This window comes from Oenanthe melanoleuca, chromosome 8 (genome assembly GCF_029582105.1).
Source record: "Oenanthe melanoleuca isolate GR-GAL-2019-014 chromosome 8, OMel1.0, whole genome shotgun sequence".
NCBI classification, from domain to species: Eukaryota; Metazoa; Chordata; class Aves; order Passeriformes; family Muscicapidae; genus Oenanthe; species Oenanthe melanoleuca.
The window spans coordinates 23,264,114-23,286,617 of NC_079342.1; the positions used below are offsets into that span (position 1 = coordinate 23,264,114).

Here is a 22,504-nt window from a genome sequence, read left to right on the forward strand (position 1 = left end):
AAGGTTTCTAGGAATAAGAATTGTGGCAGAGGTGTTTTGTTTAAGGGATCACTTGAGCAATTTGGAGGGCCAGGCAGTTGCTGGGGTTTGTTGTAGGTGACTTTGAAGCTCACAGTAGACAAAGGACACAGATCAAATGCTCTTTAATGATCCAAGAGTTTTAAAGAAAAATGTGCAGTATCTGAGAAGATGAAGTGGAAGTGTGGGTGTTTGCTGGCATCAGACACCTGAGCAAAAGCCTAATTGGAGCTTCTCCAGTGATTTTTGGATACGGCCATAATCCAAATTCTTATCTTAGATACATGCATGTGCATGTAGCTGGTTTTCTGTGGGAGTCTTCAATGCAAAAGTGTGGCCCAAATTTGTCCCCAGTTGAGATGTACACACAGTATATAGTTCTTATTGATGTTAATTAATGAGTTGGGCAGTGTGTTTCCATGGATTTAATGACCATCATGGGAAAAACTGATGGCACAAGACACAGTCAAAGGCAATTAACCCCACCCAGTAATTAATTCTCAGGAACTCCTTAGAGCTAAGGTCAATATTCTAGTTAAATGGAAAATAACCCCTCAGTACACATGCATCTTTTTTGGGGTGGCAGAATTTCAGCAAACACATCCAGAGTTTTCTAGGGAACTAAATTTTTCTGACTAAAACATAGGGCTTCCCCTTCTAGAACAGAGTATATGCAGTTGCAGCCACAACTAATGGCATCAAAGGAACTAATTGCATTGAACTCCTGTCCATGACCCTGCTTCATTCAGCTGCTGTCCTGCCAGAGGTGCTGGAATTCACCATCCACAGGTTTACCATCCACTGCCCTTAAGAGTTTATGAGTTTGAGAAGGCAAAACTTGAGGGTTTTGCCCTCTTCACCAGTGGAAACAATGACTCCCTAATGGAGAGCAGGCTCAAGTGCCAAGTACTGAAAGGTGTGCTGCATTTATAGAAACGCTGTTCTAGATTTCCATGAGCACCTGCCTCAGTCAACTACTGGTTTTATTCACCAATTTCTGTTGTTAAAAACAATGCTTGATAGTGCAGGCTTAACACTGAATGGAACCAGGAAGGCCAGCTGAAGGAAGCAGGTGGAATTCCAGTGTAGGTAGAATTCACAGGGTTTTGTATTATCTCTTTCACTTCTTTCTGCCCACTACAGCTTTTTCAGGCATGTTTTCTCCCCTCACACAGGATGATACATATGAGTAGCTCACACCATTCTCATCCCTTTGCAGGAGTGACTTTAAGTGTTAAGTTTTCATCTGATACTGACTTTTAAACTTTATCACTAAATTATTACTGGTAGGAGCAAATAAAATCATCTTGATTTTCCTAGTACATGAAACATCTTCCTTTTTTAGTGATTCTTGTCTCGCTTTCTACCAGAGCCCTACAACATTTGCTAGACTATGTGCCTAGAGTAAGTGCTTTAGATGTTCCATTGCAATGTTTTGTGTCATCAGAGAGGCAGATGTTTTCCAGTCTAATCTGGTAAACATTTCCATATGTTCTGCCAGGCTAATTTATCACTCCGTGTATGGATTAGCTTTATGTGGTTTATATGGTAAACTCCTTTCTTTAATCCCCACCACTCCTAAAGTCTTTCACAAGATCTAAATGGAATGGTAGAAAAGTTTGAGGGAATATTTTCTGGCTTTATGGTGTGGTTCCTGGGTTTCACAGCTGTCCTCTGGGCTGTGGGCCCAGTCCCACATACCTTGCTCACTGTAGTTTCACTGCCTGGTCATGTGAGGGAAGAGCAGGATCTGGTACAGAGCAAAGACGTGACAAGAGTTCAGCAGGAATAACATGAGAAAAGAGAAAAACCATCCAAAACTAGGTAGCCTATTTTATTTCATTGTGATTAATACTCTTTTGTAGCTGTTACAGCCCTTTTTCTGTTTTTTTTTTTTTTTTTTTTTTTTTTTTTTTTTCAGTCCCCCCATCCATCTCTGGCAGCAGTGACATGGTAACAGTAGTGGTCAATAATCCAGTGAGACTGGAGTGTGAAGCTAGAGGCATCCCTGCCCCTATCCTGACATGGCTGAAGGATGGGAGCCCTGTGTCCAGCATCAGCAATGGACTCCAGGTACCAGGGTCACATGCTGCTCTGTGGTGCTCCCTGTTGTGGGAGGTGGCTTTAAAATCAATGCAGTTTAATGGAAGAGAGTAAGTTGGAGGGTTTGGAATAATAATATAATGCCTTTTGCTCTGGATTGTGTGAGTTTAGCTCCAGTACTGTGTGAAGTGGAAGACAGAGATATATTGAAATAAAGTGGTCCTTTCAGCTGATGTCATACTGAGTAAGTTGGCATCAACAAATTTTCCACTTACTGGGAAGAAGAGGAAATTGGACCAAATTCTTCTGCTGAAAAGATCTAGAGAGCTCATTGCATACAACAGTAATTTAGAAAAGAAAACCACCTCTGATGTAAGGAGATAAAATGAGAGGCCATGGTTGATTTTTGGAAGTTGATTTTATAATATGAAAGGGAAGAGGGGGGATTTGTGTTCTGTGGGGACAGCTCAGGGCACAGATGAAAGGTGTGACAGCGTGTTTGAATCTGGTGGGAGGGAGGGGTGTCCAGACCCTGCAAAATCTAGAGAATGCCAGGACTTGTGGTGTGCCTGAAGGTGCTGTGCTCCCACTGCAGGTGCTGTCAGGGGGCCGGGTGCTGGCTCTGCCCAGTGCCCAGCTCAGTGACACGGGGACATACGTGTGTGTGGCAGTCAACGCTGCAGGGGAGAGCCAGAGGGACATCGACCTGCGCGTCTATGGTGAGTGACCAACGCCTTCCTTCTGGTTCTGATAAAAGAAAATACATCTTTGTGTAAAGACAACTGGATCTGCCAGGTGAGAGATTCTTGGGGCCAGTGCTCTGTTGTCTTTATTGCACCAGAAGGAGGTACTGGGAGTTCCCCATCCAGCTCTGTGATTCCCATGCTATTCCCAAGCCTTGCTCTGCCTGCCTAAATGGAGGGAACTCTTTTAGTGCTAAATAGTGACACTGTTTTGAGCCCAGCCAGTCAGCTCTGTCTTCTTCGAGGTAGTTTTTTAGTTTGACAGTTTTCCTGATTGTCAACAAGTTAATTGTGAAATCTTTTTGCCTTTTTTTTGTGTAAATTCATTCTCCCTTCTGATTAGGGCAATGCTCTCAGTTACATGATGTGATTATTGGGACTGTCCCATGCAGGATTTTGGCAATCCCTGTGGATCCCTTCCAACTCAGGATATTCTATGATTCTGTACTTTCTTGTAATTTGTATGTGTTGTATTAGAAGCTGGCCAGGGTTGAGCTTAGCTGCAGGACCAGCTTGAGTGAGGCTGTCACCAAAAAGTAATACTGCTCTTCAGACTTGCCTCATAAGGGCAATCTAATTAAGAAGCCACAGGAGGAAAATAATTTGGAGTAGAGTTGGGGCTGAGTTGGTTGGAAATGTGCACTGAGCCAGGAGTTGGAACAAGCTCAGTTACTTACAGTTACTATGAGCATAATTAGATTAATTTTAAACCCCATTCCTTCAGAAATAAATGCTTTAGTGTCTGTCTTTGTGTCATAAACTCAGTTTCCTTTTGAGCACATTTCAATTCATTGAGCCAAGAGGAAAAGTAATTGGTTAAAAGTCTTTGGAAATAAATTTGCCTTCTACAGGAATGAATCAGCTTCCAATTCTCAGTTCCACAATACTCATAAAGAATCTGGACCTTCATGAGTTCTAGAAAGAAAAAAAGAGAAACAGATTTATTTTTTTTTCACTTACTATATTTCTTATCCACAGGGACCAGGCTTTTCCCTAAATTATTTCCAAACTGTGAAATCAGCAGCTCTGCTCTGTACTTCCTGGGCAAGAAACACAAAGCTTGATTGTTCCTGGTCTTTTCAGGCCACCTCAAGAGCTGTCTTGCTGTCCCCGAGTGCTATTTTGGGACACCTGGTCTCCTCTGTGTGACTAACCTGGTGTGCTGGTTCTCACAGATGGTCCCAAAGCCTCCCTCTCACCCTAAGGTTCTGTGCACTCAGACCCTCAGTGTGTGGGGTCATGGATCCCAAAACCAAAGGGCAAAGGGTTATATTTGGTCCTGGTCAGCTTTTTGGGGAGGGGCAATATTTTGTCTGTTCTTTTTGACTATGGCCATGAAAATACTTTCCCCATAGAAAGTTGCTGACTTGCTGTGTTCAAGGTTTAGTTCTCAGTTGCCTTCTCAGTTACTTTTGTTTTTCTGATTGTGGAAACACAGAATTTTAAAACGGGGGGAAAAGTGTGTTTTCTTAAATCCTGGCACTGTTCAAGAACAGCTAATGGGTTTCAGTTGAAGTGTCTGGTGTTTTGGGGTTTTTTTGTTTCTACACAGAAAACTTTCCTTTCAAAAGGAGATTTTTCTACAGTCTGATTTGGAAATAATAGTGTAATAATGAGGTTATCACTGAACTGCAGGACAAATGTAAATATAGTGCTCAGTGCCAACAACTGCAGTAAGTAGTAGATTCCACACAATCCTGATACATGAGCTAATTGTAGGTTATTATTTGTTGATTAAGTCATTAACCCATTGACTTGCTTGCCAACCATACAACTTCTCATTCTGTCGGCTGTATTTGGCCATCTCTGGACAAGTTCTCTGCAAGTCAGAGCTTTCCTTAAGGCCAAGTATCCTTCTTGGCACTGTCTGGAACAGCTTAAGGCGTTTTCAGCTTCTGAGGCTGGTTGTTATCTCATGAGCTGTTTCACCCAACAGCTTTTTCCTTCTTGCAGAAATGCATTCCCCCATTTTTTATATACTGGGGATTTTCACCCAACAGCTCTTTTTCCTTCTTGCAGAAATGCATTCCCCCATTTTTTATATACTGGGGATTTTCCTTTCTAGCTACTTTTCAAGGGGATTTTTGCTAGTCTTGGCTCATCCTTATGATTTCTGTGTGGCTGATACCTCAGTAGTGTGTATTTTGTGCGGAAGATATTCTGTAAATAATAAAAATGATTATTGTGGTTTTTGTGGTATAAAGGAGACTGAAGCTGTGGGTGACTTAAGTTGTGTCATTTTATCTTTGCTAGGTGAAGTCCCTTAACTCCACATTATGTTTGCTCTGGGAAGTCTTCAGTGCCCAAAGGTCCCTTAGTTTGAGCAGCAGGATCAGAGGAAACAGCTTCAGGTTGTGCTGGGGAGGTTCAGGTTGGATATTAGTAAATTTCTTCACAGGAAGGATGGTGAGGCACTGGCACAGCTGCCCAGGCAGGCAGGGCTGGAGGTATTTAAGACCTGTGGGTGTTTTCCCTGGGGACAGTGCTGGGGAATGGCTGGATTTGGTCTCAGAGGGCTTTCCCCAGGTAAGCAGCGTGGCGGTGTCGTTGCAGTGCCCCCCGACATCGCGGGCGAGGAGCAGAACGTGTCGGCGCTGCTGGGCCAGGCGCTGGAGCTGCGGTGCCGCAGCAGCGCCGTGCCCCCGCCGCGCCTGGCCTGGCTGCGCCACGGGCGGCCCCTGCTGCAGAAACCCGGCCTCAGCGTCTCCGCAGACGGCAGCCTGCTGAAGGTAAGCTGGGCTGCCCTTCCTTCCCGGGAGCTGCGACAGCGCTGGGCTGGAGGGAGGGAGCCTGTGCCACTCCAGGCTGTTTGCTGGCTTCCCTGGGCGCCTCCAGGCCCGGGCGGTGGGCTCGGAGGCCTTGGCACAGTGCCCAAGACCCTTGTGGTTTTGATTTAAAAAATTAACCATCCTTGCAGGAAGAATTACAAGTCACAAAAATAAATAGAGTATAAATTAGATTATTAGAAGGTAGAAAAGTGAATTTATAATAAGTTTAGAGCTAAGATGGAGGATTTTGGGCATGGTGTGTTTTTTCTCCTTCTTCTTCTTCATGTCATCCATTTTCTGAGTCAGAATGACACTTCTGGATTGGTGTGAGGGAGAACTGGACAGGGCAATGTAAGGGTCATGTATTGGAAAGTAATTGTAAACATTAGGTACGTAGTTTATAGTATAAAAGATAAGACCTGCCCTCTGGGCAGTGCAGTGTGCCTTTGACCAGCTTGCTAGATAGATCTCTGTAACTCAGAGAAAGAATTCCTTAGATAAGAAAACATAAACGACCTTGGAAACCTCAGGAAATGGCTTCTGCCTCTTCTTCAGTGCTCGAGCTGAGAAAAAACACGAACTCTAAAACCACCAAATGTCATGCTGTGAGACCCCACAGGTAACGACAGGAGGGATGTCAGACACCCTGACTGGCTGGGTACAGAGCTTGCTGAATTCACACTCTCTTATTGATTGTTACAGATAATAAAGAGATTAAGCCGAATTAAGTATAATAATAATAATAAAAAAAAACATATTCTGGGAGACATGAATTCTGATGAAGGCAGGTTCTGGTTTACAGGAAGATGGAATTCAGATGTATCTTGCAGGTCTTGGTTTATGGGAAGCTGGCATTCAGATGTATTTTTCTCCATGGCTCTGGTTATCTTAATCGTGGGTGCTTGTCGGGCTCTCATTGTTTGGATGTTCCCTGGACAGAGCCATCTCCGCTGGGCCATGTCTATTTGATTGTTAATCTGGGCTGCCCTGCCTTTGTTGGATGTTACAATGATGTGATGAAGCAGTCTGTGTCCTTTTCTTCTGTGGTCCTCTTTTTGATTTCTGAGTTTTCTTTAATATTTTATTCATACAAACATTGCTTATCCTACATTATTGTACAACTTTACACGAATTACATTATATGTCACAAGATTCAGGGAGACATATGTAAAAATAAAATTGAAACCATGAATAATTATGTAGGAAGAGGAAACCCAGGTTTTCCTTTTGTTCCCCAGATTGAAGGAGCTCAAGTGCAGGACGCTGGACGCTACACCTGCGAAGCGACAAATGTTGCTGGGAAAACTGAGAAGAACTACAATGTCAATATTTGGGGTAAGATTTGTGAGGCTTATATCAGAAACGGGAATGAAGCTCAGAGCTGAATTACAATGTGAGACCCTGAAATCCTCTGTAGTACATCAGCACTCAGTTGCTAAGGCTCATGCAGGGAGATGTTGTATTTGCTGTACTTAAACAGGCCCAAGGCAGTGAACACATTTTTCAAATTGCTTAAATTTAATTATAAATTAACACCAGTTATATATCTACAGGCCTTTGTTGAGCTTGCAAGAATGAGAGTAGTTAGAGCTATAACTAGTGAATGGCATCCCTTCTCATGGCAGGGGGTTGGAACAAGATGATTTTAAGGTCCCTTCCAGCCCACACCATTCTGTGATCTCTGATTCTATAATAAATACCTGGTTTGGATCCATAGCTTTAATGCCATTTAAAGTAACATACCAACTTTCAAGTTATTGAAATGCTGAAGCATTGGAAATTCAGATAAATAAAAGCTGCTTTACCTAGCTTTATTTGCTCTACAAATTTATTAGTGCTGAATCCTAAAACAGCTTTAATAATTTTTTTCTATGGCTTTATAGTAAATGTGGCTTAGGACATTATTTTAATAATTGCTTTTGAGGGGGTTTTCTGCACCATCATTTTCTTCTCATATGCAAATTGAAATGTCCCTGTTTTACTATTATAAATCAATTTCTTGTTTTGGAGTCACAAGACTAGAATTACCAATAAGGGTTTGTAACACTAAAATGATATGTTTCAGTACAGATTTTAAGTCTGTCTTTATTAAAAGACCCATTCATGGCATTTAAATTAGGGGTGGGTGCTGTAGTACCATGCCATTTTCCCATGCTGAAGCAAATACCATTTACTGTGCGGATCAACCTTTGCTCTCCTCTCTCTCCCAGACTTTTGCACAGGACCTTTGCTGGAGGGATTTAGATTTGTTCCTTTGCAGTAAGATCATTCCAGTAGGATTTGAGTGGAGGGATAATTCTTTGCTAGTTAGCAGCTTTGATGGGATAAGCTTGATCGAAACCACAGGCTGCCTGTGAAAGCCATCTGTGGATAATTGTTTGGAATTACAGTTTTCATTTATGCCCTTGCCATATTTTGAAATTTTTAATCCAGGAAATGTATCCTCTGAGTATTGGTGTATTCTAAGTGTGGATCCAGGAGCCAGCCCATGAGTTAAATGAACGGAATAGCACAGGCTTGTCCTGGCTGGAAGCAGGACAAATAAAGGATAAAGCAGACGGTACCATAAGGCCCTTGGCAATGTTGTTTCAAACCCCAAACATCTGATTGCTGCTGGAGAGCTGGAGGTGTCAGAAGGAAAAGCTGGCTATTGTCATATGCATTAAAAAAAGTGCTGTATAAATTGTTCACCTGGGAGGTTTTATTTGCCAAATTCAACCTATGTTCTCTTCTTGGTCTCTACCTACTCTGTTTTCATCTGATGGAAATGATTCCTTGATTCCTAAGAGGCAATTATCCCTTCCTTAGGGATCGAACCAAAGTGCTTTATGACTTGAAGAATCAGAGTAAAACACTGGTGCCCTTTGTCTGCAGCTGGTTCTGGTTTAGTCACAGAGCTGTAAAGCAAAGTGATCCTTCTGTTGCAGGAAGGTGATCAGAGGGGTGGGGTCCATATCCTTGGATGTGGCAGCCAGTGTGCTGATGCAGGAAAAAGTCAAAGGAAAAATGTATTTTAAAATGAATTTTAAAAGTCACTGATGGTGATCTCTGTGGGTTTATTAGCTGAGGTAATGAATGAGGCAGTCTCTTATAGTTGGAGTCATTTGACAAAGTTCCCCAAACCAGCTTTGTTCAGTGAAGTCCATTAAAGGCAGCCCAAAATAAAGCCTGTGCATACAGCAGCCCTTAGAGCCCAGAAGGATGGGTGCAGTCATTCCCAAGTGTATTGTTCCCTACCCAGGGCCTGGTTAGCATTGAGGAGACAATTCTTGTCATTTCTTCAGAGCTGAATGGGAGAGATTTGCATTTGGGTTTTACTGCTGGCTGACAGTGTGTTGTTTCAAAGGCTGACCTCAGGCTTATTTGACTTTTCTTTGCAGTGTCACCAAGTATTTCTGGCTTGGATGATGTCTCTCAGCTGACAGTCACTGAAGGGAGCTTGATTAGCCTGATCTGTGAGTCCAGTGGCATCCCACCACCCAGTCTCACCTGGAAAAAGAATGGTGGGTAACTGCCAATTGTCTGTTTTATAAAGCAAGTGGGACAATTCTGACCAGCTGAGTTTTCTTTTCATCTTGTGTACATTTTGGGTGGTGTGGGGCAACAGGACAGAAGCATGGTGCCCCATCCCTGGAAGTGTTCCAGTCCAGCATAGATGTCTCTTGAGCAAGTGGAAGGTGTCATGGCAGAGAGTTGGAATGAGATGATCTTTAAGATCCCTTCCAACCCAGACCATTCTGGGATTCTAAGACTCGTTTGTGGATCCCAGATGTCAGGGCCAGGGTCACTGGGAGTCCCTTGATGTGGAGTTGAGTTTCTGCCCTGTGATCCACTGCATAATAAAGATTCTCTTTGCTGGTTTTTAATCTGTAGCCATGGCATCCTGCCAAGTGCTGAAAATGCACGTAGTTATAGTAATTTCTTTGGGGATTCACCAAACCCTTTCTCTCACCCAATCTTGGTCAAGAGTAGTCTGCACACCTTTTGCTTTAGGGGTTAAAGTTACATCACCAAACACCTCTTTAGGAATGGGCAGACAAAGCTAGCTATTTTCAGCACCTTCTGTTAAGCATTGACGCTGTTGGAGACAGAATATAGGACAAAATAAGATAATTTACTCTTCCAGTGTGGTAATTCTTGCGTTATTAATCAACCTTACTTATATTTCTGTTTTTCTAAGCAGCACAATTCAATATGTATGTATGTACTTGCTTTAATTAATTTTGGTTCATGGAAAGAGCAGGTTTTAATTACAGAACTCTTATTCCAATGCATAACATTTTCAGAGAACAGGAAGTTGTTTTTAAACCCTGTCTCTTGGAAGCCAGAAGGGCCTTGTATGACATGTAAATGCACTGCTAATGTGTGTACACTTAATGGCAGGAAGGAGACTTAGAAAGTTAGAAAGGAAGAGGAGTATATTTTTCCCCATGTTTGACATTTGGTGCACTTTGTGGAGAGGACTTTAAATGCACAAGAGGGAAACAAAGATTAAGTTTGTTAGAAGTATCCATGGCAGGTGCATTCCTTCCGTCACAAAGTCTCCCTGCAGTTTGGAAAGATGAAGATGGATAATCTGAGGTCTACTCAGCAAGACTTGAGGATTCTGCTCAGAGAATGCAGTGAGAGTTTGCTGTCATGTTTCTGCTGAGGATTTCCTGAGAAGAAGGCTGTGACACACAACACACAGATGGTGTGAAACCTAAATTACACGTTTCTAAGCACTGGCTGTTCTGTGTGAGACAATTATACACTGAAAAATGAGTCATGTTTTACTGAAAGTGCTGTGCTTTCTGCTTAGTGGAGGTGTTCCAAACTCTGCATGGATGTGAGGGAGAGTCAGTGTGCTTTAGCTCAGGGTATCCCATGAAGTCAGTGGTTAATACAGAAAGTCCTCAGGACCTGCTTGTGCCAAGTTCCTGCTCTCTGGAAAAACTCTGACAGAGTACTTCTAAAATGGGCAATTGTGCAACTCAGTCTTTTTGAATGAGCCACTGGACTTCACACCATGTGATTTTCATTTGCTCCTGGCCACTTGTGTGGCCTTATATGACAGAAGGTCTCTTGCAGGTTCTCCTGTGGTGCCGGAGCCGTCGGGGAGGGTGCGGGTGCTGTCTGGGGGCAGACAGCTCCAGTTTGCAGTTGCTGACAGGTCTGATGCTGCATCTTACACCTGTGTTGCTTCAAACGTGGCTGGGAGTGCCACCAAAGAGTACAGCCTGCAAGTGTACAGTGAGTGCCAGGAAAACTGATCATGGTTTACCAGCTCTGCAGTAACGCTATGGGAGTGAGCCAGGCACTGATGTTGAGCTGCAGGTTCTGCAGAGACAGAGTGCTGGCTGTAGGACAGTTTAGAGGTAGTTCAAGGAGAGTGTCATTAAAATGTCATTAAAATTTTGGCAATTTGGACCTGTAGCTTGACCAAAACATTGCATATCTCTGTTGAAAGTGCACAGTCCATGGATGTAACCCCTTTAGTCTTGTCCCCAAGCTGCAGTAGTGATGACTGACTGAACTTCCTTTCATTCCCTTACACTTTACTGTATTTTTGTTAGGAATAAAAGGAAGTATTTTTAAACAATCTCACAATCTGTAGGGGGATTGACAGTGCTGGGGGAGTCTTTTTAAATTTAATTTTTTTCTCTTGTTTGCATTTTAAAAAAACATTTTTACTTTATGCTATGGGAGAGGGGGAAAGGAAGCGATTTGCCTTTTACTGGCTTTGCTGCTCTGGAAAATTGACTTGGCAGCAGGTGAAGATTCAGGTTGACTCCTACACTGTGTCCCTTGTTCTTCCCTAGCTCGACCAACGATCTCCAGCAGCGGTCCCCACCCGTCGGAGGTCGTTGTCACGCAGGGGAGCTCAGTGTCCCTGGAGTGCGAGGCTCAGGGCATTCCTGATCCAGCCCTGGTGTGGCTGAAGGATGGGAGGGCGCTGGGCAGCAGCAGGGATGTGGCAGTGCTGGCTGGGGGCCGTGTCCTGAGGCTGCAGCGTGCCCAGGTATCCGACACCGGCCGCTATGTCTGCGTGGCCACCAACGCCGCCGGGCTGGCCGACAGGAAATACGACCTCAGCGTCCACGGTGAGTGGGGGGCACCTGGGCACATGGAAACTCACCACTGGGTGGCCAAGCAGTGGTGGGGAGCTCAGTGCACCTCCTGAATCTGCAGTTGGAGGGTTAGGAAAAGCCCAAATCCAAGTTTATAACTCCTGAGTATTTTAAAATTGTAGCCCTCTTTCTGTTAATATCAGTTGTAGGAGCTGGAGGTGGACGGTGGTCAGGACAAACTCAGGCGCTCTCTATATTCTGGTCTTGAAGTTTGCAGTTTTTTACATCAGGTGTAGGTGAAAAGGGCTTAGCTGGGAGCTGCCAGACGCTGCTCAAAGCAGGCCCAGAGGAATAAAATAACAAAGGGGGTAAAAGCAATTTTGTAAGCAAATTGAGTTTGTATTTGCTCTGAAGTGTGGCTTTTCCTTACTCCTTGCTGTAGTTCCCCCAAGTATTGGTGGTTCCCTGCAGCTACCTGAAAACATCAGCACTGTGGAGAAGAATCCCATCTCCCTGGTTTGTGAAGCCTCAGGAATCCCCTTGCCAGCAATAACATGGCTCAAGAATGGGCTGCCTATCACCTTGAACAGCTCAGTTCGAATCCTCTCAGGTACAAAAGCTGGAGATGGCAACATCTCACTTTGTCGTGCCCAGGAATGCACTTCATTAGCTCTCCTATTTATTTTTCTCCACCTCTTTTGCTTCACAGTTGTTTTTAGTGTTCAAAGAGGAAAAATCTTTGAAAGAAAAAATGATAAATCTTTAATTTCTGTGGGTCTGTATATGAAACCAAAGGGAGCCTCAGAGATGAATGCATGTAAAGGCATCTCTGGCACTGCTCATCATCTTGATACTGGCACGTAGAAATTTGGGGTGACCTTATCACACTACAACTTCCTGAAAGGTGGTTGTAGTTAGATGGGTTTGGTCGCTTTCACCAGGCAGCAGCCAACAGAACCAGAGGACACAGTTGCAAGCTGTGCCAGAGGGAAGTACAGGTTGAATATTAGGAAAAAGTTTTTCATGGAAAGAATAATAAAGTACTGGAATGGTCTGCCTGAGGAGGTGGTGGAGTCACCATCACTGGGTGTGTTTAAAAAAATATTGGATATGGCACTTGGTGCCATTGTCTAGCTGAGGTGTTAGGGCATGAATTGGACTCCATGATCTTGAAGGTCTCTTCCAACCCAGTGATTCTGTGAATTTCATGACAATAAGTTTTGATGGAGTTTCTAGTACTCTGTGATAGCCACCATGCAAACCCTGCATCATGAACCTAAGAAAACTATCAGACAAGTAAAGACCTGGAAGGTATTTAAGACTGCATTTGAAGCTGATAAGCTTCAGGATATTTTAATGAGTGCAGCTTTTAATGTTGCAGATAGTCCTGTCCTTTGCTTTTCCATTTTTGCATATGGTGTGTGGAAAAAGGAGTGTGTGTGTGATTATTTCCCAGTATGAACCTGGCTCTGGGAGCTGCTCTGCATTCCCTTCAGTGTCAAGCTGCCATCAACAAAAATAACATCTTCTGGGCTTGATTGTTTCTGTCCTGTCTGTTGCTTTCTACACCCACTCTAATCTCACCTCCTGGATAGTGAGTCAGGAAGGGAGAGACAAAAAGATGTTTATTGTCTTTAGATATTGGCTGTGTGGGAGGGGAAACACGCCAGGGCTCAGGGCTCTGTTTTCCTCCAGGCTTTGTGCTTCAGAAAGCTACACGTTGTAGTAGTGAACTGTGGCCAGCATGGCACTTGGAGCTTTATTTGTGCTTGCAGATGTAAAAAACAACAACAAAAAAAATCCTCCACTAATTTTGGAGTTAAATACTTTGCCAAAGCAAGATTTTAGTTCTGTTGATTGAAAACATACTTGGCATTGTAGATAATTTCAATGTGTGGACACACTGCTGGCAGCTTTTAGTCAGTTAATTCAGATCATGGAATCACAGAATATCCTGAGCTGGAAGGGACCACAAGGACCATCCAGTCCAACTCCTGGTCCTGCACAGGATACCCCAACAACCCCACCCAGTGCTTGAGAGCATTGTCCAGATACTGATGTTTGCTTTTGATGATGCTTCCTGCATATCTTCCTGCAAATCTTCCTTTTAAATGAACATGTCTGTACAAAGGTGATTTGACAACTACAGAGTTAAGAAGAATCTGTTCTTTTAAACCATTGCATGTAAACCAGTGCTATTATCAGCTATTATTATTATTATTATTGATGCCACAATTAATGCAAATGCTAGAAGGCAGAAGTGGAATGTTGTTCCTTATCTATACATATGAAAATACCTTAAGGGTATTTATAAAACAAGGTGTTTATAGAAATAAGCTTATTTTTGTGTGTACACATATAAAAAGCATTGCTGAGGCATTATTAATTTTCCTGAATATTCATCTAGAATCTCAGTATAGCAAAGCACTCTTGTGAGTGAAAACCCTGCTGTCTGAGGTACTGTGTGCTGTCCCAGTTTCCTGCCCAGAAGTGTGTGTTGCAAGCACAGCATTCCTGCCACATCCCAAGTGCAGATACATGAATTCCATGCAGTGGAGCAGAGTGTGTGTGTGCCCTGCCCAGCCCTGGGGTGGTGCTGGGTGGAAGAGCAGGGTGTGTGTGTGTGTGCCCAGCCCTGGGGTGGTGCTGGGTGGCAGAGCAGGGTGTGTGTGCGTGTGTGCCCTGCTCTGGGGTGGTGCTGGGTGGCAGAGCAGGGTGTGTGTGTGCCCTGCCCAGCCCTGGGGTGGTGCTGGGTGCAGAGCAGGGTGTGTGTGTGTGTGTGCCCAGCCCTGGGGTGGTGCTGGGTGGCAGAGCAGGGTGTGTGTGTCTGCCCAGCCCTGGGATGGTGCTGGGTGGCAGAGCAGGGTGTGTGTGTGCCCTGCCCAGCCCTGGGGTGGTGCTGGGTGCAGAGCAGGGTGTGTGTGTGTGCCCAGGTGGTGCTGGGTGGCAGAGCAGGGTGTGTGTGTGTGCCCTGCCCAGCCCTGGGATGGTGCTGGCTGCAGAGCAGGGTGTGTGTGTGTGCCCAGGTGGTGCTGGGTGGCAGAGCAGGGCTCTGATGCTGTTTTGGCTGTCTCAGGGGGCAGGACACTGCGGCTCAGCCCCGTGGGTGTGGCAGATGAGGGACATTACACGTGTGTGGTGACCAACGCTGCAGGGGAGGCCAGGAAGGACTTCCACCTGTCTGTCCTGGGTGAGTACCTGCTTGAGTTTGGGGCAGCACCAGAGAGGGGTTTGTATGGTAATGGGAAGACATTCTGCGTACTTTGCTGGTATTTTAAAAAATGTTATGCCAAAACATACATCCTTAGGGGCAAAAAAAAAATTAATTTATTTTAATACCACATGCAGAAAATCAGCTTGTAAAGAGAAGCTTCTCCTACACACAATCATAGAAACCTGGAAGGGTTTAGGTTGGAAGGAATCTTAAAGCACATCTCCTTCTATCACCACAAAGTACACCACTATCCTAGGTACAGCCTTACCACCCTCATAGGGAAGGATTCCTTCCCAGTATCACATCTATCCCTGCCCTCTGGCAATTAGAAGCTATTCTCCCTTGTCAGGTCTCTCCAGGTCCTTGTCCCAAGTTTCTTTCCAGCTCTCTGAAACCTACTGAGGTCCTGGAAGGGGCTCCAAATTCTCCCCAGAGCTTTCTCCAGGATCAGCAATCCCAACTCCAATACAGTGGAAACCTTCAATCAACAGAGTCTTTAGTATGACAAAGGATATAAACCAATGTGATATATAAACTAATGACCCTGCTGATGTATTTAGACCAGGAGTTGCCTAGTAGGGTCTTTAGATGCTATTTGGAACCCTTAATATATTATTTTACCACATTGATTAATTTTGCCAATCAGTATTTTCCCCAGAAAACACTACTTCTTGCTTTAGTAACTGCTATTTTTATCAGTAATTGTCAGGCCTGGCACAGTACAGGTTTTCTCACAGCATTTCTGTGTGGAATTTTGTTCTCAGTTTCCTTTCTCTGAGGTGCTGGGGACCCTCATCTTCCCTTGCCTTCAGCTGACTTGGACATATTGTGCCTGTAAATGATAATTCCCATTCAAGTCAGTTCATGTGTATTTGATGAGCTCATGGAAGTGTAAGTGTGGTAGAATGGAAGAGATGGATAAACACTGGAAAGCATTCATTGTCTGACTGTTTTCTTTGGAGGGTTTTGGTAGCAGGGTGTTCTTGAGGGTTCTGGGAATCTCTATTGCACAGTCTTTGTTTTCCTTGAAGAAAAATGCTCAGTGAAGCCGATTTCAAGTGGAAAATTCCATTGTTCAGTCCTCTCTTCCCTCCCCCCAGTAATTTCTTTGTCTTTCTAGAGGAAATTCCTGGAATGGGGCCTAACAGTGGCACAATCCTTACCAGTCACTGTCAGTGGGAACTGTACACAAGCATGCCAGGGGTTTTCTGGGTTATTGTAGGAGGTGCAGCAGTTTGCAGGCAGAGCTTGGTGCAATAAGCACAATATTTATATATTTGTGAAGGGTTTGGTGTGGCTTTGCCATATTTTTGAAATTAAGATGTGTTGACGACTTACTGTATTATTCTGGAGTCAAAGCAATGAGTTGCTGTCTTTGTTTATGAATAGTAGTAACTTCTGGCTTAAGTCCTGAACGTCATGATTTTAAGGTCTGTTTCCCCCCATTTGTTTCCTTCGCTCTAGTTTGAACTCTTCATTATTTCTCATTTCATACCAGAAATCTGGTGTAACATTCTTGTCTCTGTTGACAATGAATTCTGCATATTTCCATGATTCACTCTTTTATAAAACTTTTTTTCCAGCAAGAAGCTAGATCACAAATAAGCTGCTAAATATATATTTAATTCCTTTCTTTTTAGATCTCTTGTCTAGGCTGAAAGTTTGTATTTTGCAAGATTATTAAAGTATAAATCTGCCTCCATACTCTGACCATTTTGTTACAATATTTCCTATATCTCTTGGAGATGGAGCTGCTTTCTAATAACTACAGGTCTCCTTTTCAGTCTGCTACACTCCATGCCTACTTCAACTTGTAGTGCCAGTTTCTTTTGGTTCAATCTACAAATGCCTCTACCTTGAAAGAAGTAATTGATCACAGCTTTTAACCACCAAAGCTACTCCCCAGCATGCTCATAATCTGCCCTCCTCATCCAAAGCACAAGTTGACCAGGATAATTCAGAAACATGTCAGCCATACAGTAGGAGTTTCCTTGGGTGGGTGAGATAAGTATTTTAGGGGTTTTATCTTCTGCTTCCCTAGAGAAATGTAATTTGTACCATAGCAAGGTGCATTTAGATCTATGTAGTTTGTTCATTCCCATATGGAATTAGCTGTACTTGCAGAGAGCATTGATAAGCTGTGGCACAGCATCCACTTGTTGGGAATGCTTTTGGTTTTTTATGGCAGTTACTGTGTAACCAAAAAGGAGTTTGTTTTCCTAACCTGTGTTCCCGGGCTCATCCCTCCTAGTGCCATCATCAAGCAGCCTGTTGCATTTCAGTGTTGCACAGAATCCATGCTGATGTTGTGTTCTTGCCTGTTGCAGTGCCTCCAGGGATTGTGGGGGAAAATGCACTGGAAGATGTGAAAGTGAAGGAGAGGCATGGAGTTACCCTGGTGTGTGAGGTGACAGGTAAAAGAACAGTTTATGATTCACCTTTGCTCATCAAAGCCATGGTTAGATCACTGCTGGTGCTGCACAGCCTGTTTTTAATGGGATTTCAGTCTAAATCTCAGATTTAACTTGGTGCTTAGAGCAGGACTGAGCACTTATTGTAAAGGGTGGATGAGATGGACCAAGAGGGATGTTGCTGTGATATTTCTTCTCCAAAGGCCTGTGGAATTTCAGAGAAGGTGTATATCACTTGAGGAGGTTCTGAGACTTCAGAATGCATATTCCGAAACTTCTCTTCTGTCTTGGTTTGAAGGACAGGTATCTGCCAATAAAGGCAGAAGCTTCTCTTTGAAATGGAGAATACAAACCTCCTCCCTCCAAATTATTATAATTTTGAAATTAAAGGGTTCTCAGGCAAAGATATGAGAATGAGGAATAACGGTTCTTTACTAGGAAAATTAAAACAGAAATACAGTATTACAAAGAACAATCCCAACCTGACAGACTCAGAATACAACCTGACAGCCTGTCAGTCAATCAGGGTGTTGGTAGCAGTCCCATTAAATGGTGGCTGCATCCTCCTGCAGTGGCTGGAGCAGTGCTCCTGTAGAAGGTGCAGTTTTCCTCTGAAGGTTTAGGGATGAACACACCTTCTTACCTGCACATGAAAAGCACACTTGAAACTGTATTTTCCTGTTTCTCAGAAATCTTAGTATATCCTAGAGGTTCTGCCCCAGCTGATGTTTGCCATTTTCCCACCTCCATCAAGGGAACCCCGTGCCCCAGGTGACGTGGCTGAAGGATGGGCAGGCTCTGGTGGAGGCTGGGGTTGCCAGGATCGTGTCCAGCGGGGGATCCCTGCACATCTCCGAGGCACAGCTCCTGGACACGGGCCGCTACACTTGTCTGGCATCCAACACTGCTGGGGACAGGAGCAAAACCTACAGCCTCAACGTGCTGGGTGAGCAGCTGGGCTGCCTCTGCCAGAGGAGCAGGCAGCTCGGGAACAGAGTCCAGTTGGAATTCTGTAGGGCTTTATTGACAGCAGTGCACAGGTTGCCTGTCTGTGATTAGAATTTTACATCTTAGTAATCGATAAGTGGTAGTGGTTTAATAGAAAAACCAGTGCTGTGCTTTAGACAGCAGAGCTGGAATATAGGGAACCTTCACAGGACATGTCCCTATGGAATGGGGAATTGTGATTCAAGGAAGGAGCATCTGAAGAGCATTTCAGATTGTGATCTCTTCAGAAAAGCTGAAACCATCTGCATTTCTCATTTTGTTTTGTTTCTTTTTTTCCATGAGGATTGTTGCACAACAAAGTGCAAACAATGGTGAGTTTATTTTCCACAAACAACTTGTTCCTAGGCTCATCCCTCCTTCCAGGATCATCAAGCAACAGTTCTGCTCAAGGAGCAGTGGCTGGCTTCCTGGGGACCTGAGCTTGACAAAGGCATGGGTGGGAGTGAATTCCACTGATTTGGGATCACTTGACTTCAGGACAAAACATAAATCCAGCTGAATGTTGTCTGGGTCTGGGTTTTGGTGCTCCTTGTAGGACTGCCTCCCACCTAGCTGGGGCTGCAGCCAGATTCCTAGACTGACCAGGGACCAGAAATAGGCTCTTCAGAGAAGAGCTTTCCTCCCTGTAGTTACAGATTTTGTTGTTCCAGTGGCTCCAAGCATTGTGGGAGCAAACAGCCAAGGGAATGCCGAGGATGTCACTGTTATCCTCAACAGCCCCACCTCGCTGGTCTGTGAAGCTTATTCCTACCCCCCAGCCACCATCACCTGGCTGAAAGATGGGAAACCCTTAGAGTCCAGCAGAAACATCCGTGTTCTGCCAGGTAAACTCTGTTCTTACTGGGAAATAACACCTAATTATTTTATTGCATATTTGTTCTGTTGCAGACTTCTTTAAAAAAAAAAAAAAGGATATATTTTTCTTAAGTGCAATGCACTGGCACAGATTGTCCAGAGAAGCTGTGGCTGCCCAATCCTTGGAAATATCCAAGGCCAGGCTGGATGGGGCTTGGAGCAAGCTGGGATAGTGGAAGATGCCCCTGCCCATGAATGGGCTTTAAGTTCCTTCCAACCCAAACCATTCTGGGGTTCTTTGTACTTCTCTAGCACTTCCTATTCCAATAATTTTTAAGTGCTTTACAGTTGACTGATTGTGTTTTATTATGTATTCATCCTTTTGTACCATCAAACAAAATGATGGGAAAATTCATATGAGTTAATGATAAATATAAATGAATTGCAATTAAGTGTGGAAATTAGATGGAGAGAGATATAAATTATTAAAGAGAATGAGGTGGGTTTTTTATAGGTCATTAGTAGTTTGCCATTTTTAGTTATTAGAATAATTTTTCCGTTGTACCTGTGGAGATGGAAAATGGAAACAAGCTTCAGAGGGAACACTGGAGTACTGTAGATGTACAAGTACCTTACCTTGTTAACTGCAAGTGTTCAGAGAAAGAATGAGTCCTAGCTAAATATCTTCAAGAAATTCCCTGCACAAATTTCTTGAGAAATTTCTTAACAAATTTCCCAAGAATCCATAAGCAGCAGGAATTGAGATCCACAGCACTGCCATGAATCAGGCACTCATTTGTTACAGACGGTATTAAGCAGTCACATTTTCTGCTTTCAAAGAGCAGATTTTGGACCAAAGGATTGGAAATATGCTGTAGGAAGTATTTAAATAACTGGGAAGCAAGAGTATGGTGTGAGTGCTGTTAAAGGTTGGTGTCTTTGGCAGGTGGGCGAACCCTGCAGATCCTGAATGCCCAGCAGGACAGTGCTGGAAGATACACCTGCATAGCCACAAATGAGGCTGGAGAGACACTGAGGCACTATGAAGTGAAAGTCTACAGTATGGCAATGCTTTCAGTTTTTGAAATTTCTTTTAATTTTGCATTTCTCCCTTTTCCCCATTGCGGTGTTGTCTGTCCTGGTGAATACAAGGTTTCCTACTAATGGCTTTGCTCAGCAAACATCTGTATTAGCTCCTGGCGTTGCTGGAGGAAAGACACCAGAAAAGCTGATTGCATCCTTTGCAATGCCACAGTTGTGCTAAAAACCTTTATATCACCCAGGGGAGGACATTTAAGAAATACTGAACTCCATTTTCCTCTGAAATGCTGCTTTTTGTGCTGATTTTCAAGTCACATGAGTACAGCAAAGTGGGAGACATGAGCAGAGAATCTCTTGAGCACAGAAACCATTTTAGAAAAACAGGAGAGGGCCTCTAACATCTAGTGAGACACTTTATTGAGGAAAGTAAAACTGGAGGATACTATTTTTATATCCTTCTATAAGCTTCCATATGCACAAAAGTTTTCCCATTCAAATTTTTCCATCAGTACAATATCCTTTGAGAATTTCTACCTAAATAATCAATTTTGATGCTCAAACGCTTCATTATGGGCTCAATCAAGCATGATTTTTTTACCTTTTTTTTTTTAATTCCCAGTCTGATTTGGAATTGGTTTGCTCCCTTACAGTAACCATACTGTTATTTAATTACACTAAGGCCCCAATGGATTTGGAGTAATGAGAAGATGACAAAAGAGTTCATTACTAATGCATGGCTATATGGGAATGTAACGCCCTCCACCCCCAAATGCCATTACAACTGTCAGTTGTTAGGGTACTGTAAGTATTAGGGGAGTATTTAAAAATTCCCAGTGGAAAAAAAAGAGTAGAAAATGCTCTGAAAGCATTTTACATAATTTCAAAAATATTATGAGACCAAGCTGGGGGGTAGCTGAAGAATTTTGAAACATTCTGTTTTCCTTTTGATTCAGGAAGAAACAGGGTTTTGCAACAGTGGGATTTCAGTGGAAATATTGAGTTTTGACCAGCTACCCTGAGTGTGGACTTGTGATCAAACATGTTTCTGGGAATATTAGTTTCCATTAAAACACTTTTTAATGACTACAATACCCTGCACTTTATGGAATTGAAGCCAGACACGTAATAAGTGCTGTAGTTTAGGTAGGGCTGTAGTCAGGTTTGCAGGTTTAAAACCTGCATGTTTAAAAGTGTTGAACACAGTTTTGTATTTCTATAGAAATACACCTGTACTAAAAGTGGCTTAAAATACATATGTAGGTATGTGTATATATATATATATATATATATATATATATGTATATGTAAGTATATATAACGTAATAATTTGGCTGTGGGCAAGAGGCAGTTTACTGGGGGGATGCACTTGCTTTCCTGGAGGTTATCATCAGGGATCTCCCTTCTTTTAGTTACTGATGAAATGCTGCAGCAGCCAGTAAGCCATAACAGTCTCTCTCCCCTTTCTGCCTTTGTCTGTGTGCAGTTCCACCCACCATTGCCAAAGGGGATATCTCAGGGACAGGGCTGTCCCCCAAGGAGGTGAAGATCAAAGTGAACCACAGCCTGACGCTGGAGTGTGAAGCTCATGCCATTCCTGCTGCTGCCATCAGCTGGTACAAGGATGGACAGGCCAGTCACAAACTCACTCCTTCCTCTGAGGGGATGTGGGACAGGGGCAGCTGTGTGTACCCTGTCCCTGAAAATAGCATCCATGCAGGGCAGCAGGAGTCACCCTCGCTCCCTGCTGCTGGCAGAGTCACTGCCTGGCAGTGTGGCATGTTAGCTGTCACCCAGAGCTCTGAAAATGACATCCTGCCTTTTGGTGGGTGCCTGGCAGTGCCTGAGGCACTGGGACTGGAGTTTCCAGGCTGTGAGAGGGAGTGTCCTTGGCAGGAGCATCCCATGGTGTGACCACAGGGCCCCTGGCTGTTGTGTAAAGCCCCAAAGGCTCTGTCACAGATGGTTCCCTCAAGTGCTGCCCTTGTAGAAGTTGCAGAGCCTCCCCCTCGGTGCTGGCAGAGCTCACAAAGCCACAAGAGCATCTGGCTGCTCTGGGGGGTGAGGCTCAAGTCCTGCCACACACAGCGCTTCATGAATCCATCTGGAGAGCTTGGGGAGGGCAGGGCCATGGGGACACACTGAAATACAGCATGGGAATCAGTAAAAAAGGAACTGTGCTGCTCTTCTGTAAGAAAGGAGAGTATAATCTCTTGCTTGAGCTGTTCTTGGTTGGGCACTCACTATGGAACAGCTCTTCCTGGATTTAACGAGCATGAGGGAGCAACTTGGATGATCGCTCTCTGGCTGCTTCAAGTGTGCCCTGCTGTTCTGGGATCCCTGGGAGTCCTGGCTGTATTGCCAAAGGAGAACTCAATTTGGGGAGTTAAGAGGTCCCCAAAGGCAGTGGCTGTGC

General features: G+C 43.9%; 1 protein-coding gene across 1 annotated transcript in view; it reads left to right on the top strand.

Annotated features, from left to right (window-relative positions):
* Positions 1–22,504, top strand: part of HMCN1 (hemicentin 1) — a 157,206-nt gene that overhangs the window by 85,083 nt on the left and 49,619 nt on the right. The window contains exons 39-52 of the mRNA XM_056497859.1: positions 1,940–2,091; positions 2,657–2,780; positions 5,358–5,533; positions 6,811–6,907; positions 8,953–9,075; positions 10,643–10,804; positions 11,374–11,655; positions 12,065–12,232; positions 14,699–14,812; positions 17,164–17,250; positions 18,002–18,193; positions 18,906–19,079; positions 19,997–20,110; positions 21,575–21,720. Coding sequence (XP_056353834.1) covers positions 1,940–2,091; positions 2,657–2,780; positions 5,358–5,533; positions 6,811–6,907; positions 8,953–9,075; positions 10,643–10,804; positions 11,374–11,655; positions 12,065–12,232; positions 14,699–14,812; positions 17,164–17,250; positions 18,002–18,193; positions 18,906–19,079; positions 19,997–20,110; positions 21,575–21,720 — 2,111 coding nt within the window. The remainder of the gene's footprint in view (positions 1–1,939; positions 2,092–2,656; positions 2,781–5,357; positions 5,534–6,810; positions 6,908–8,952; positions 9,076–10,642; positions 10,805–11,373; positions 11,656–12,064; positions 12,233–14,698; positions 14,813–17,163; positions 17,251–18,001; positions 18,194–18,905; positions 19,080–19,996; positions 20,111–21,574; positions 21,721–22,504) is intronic.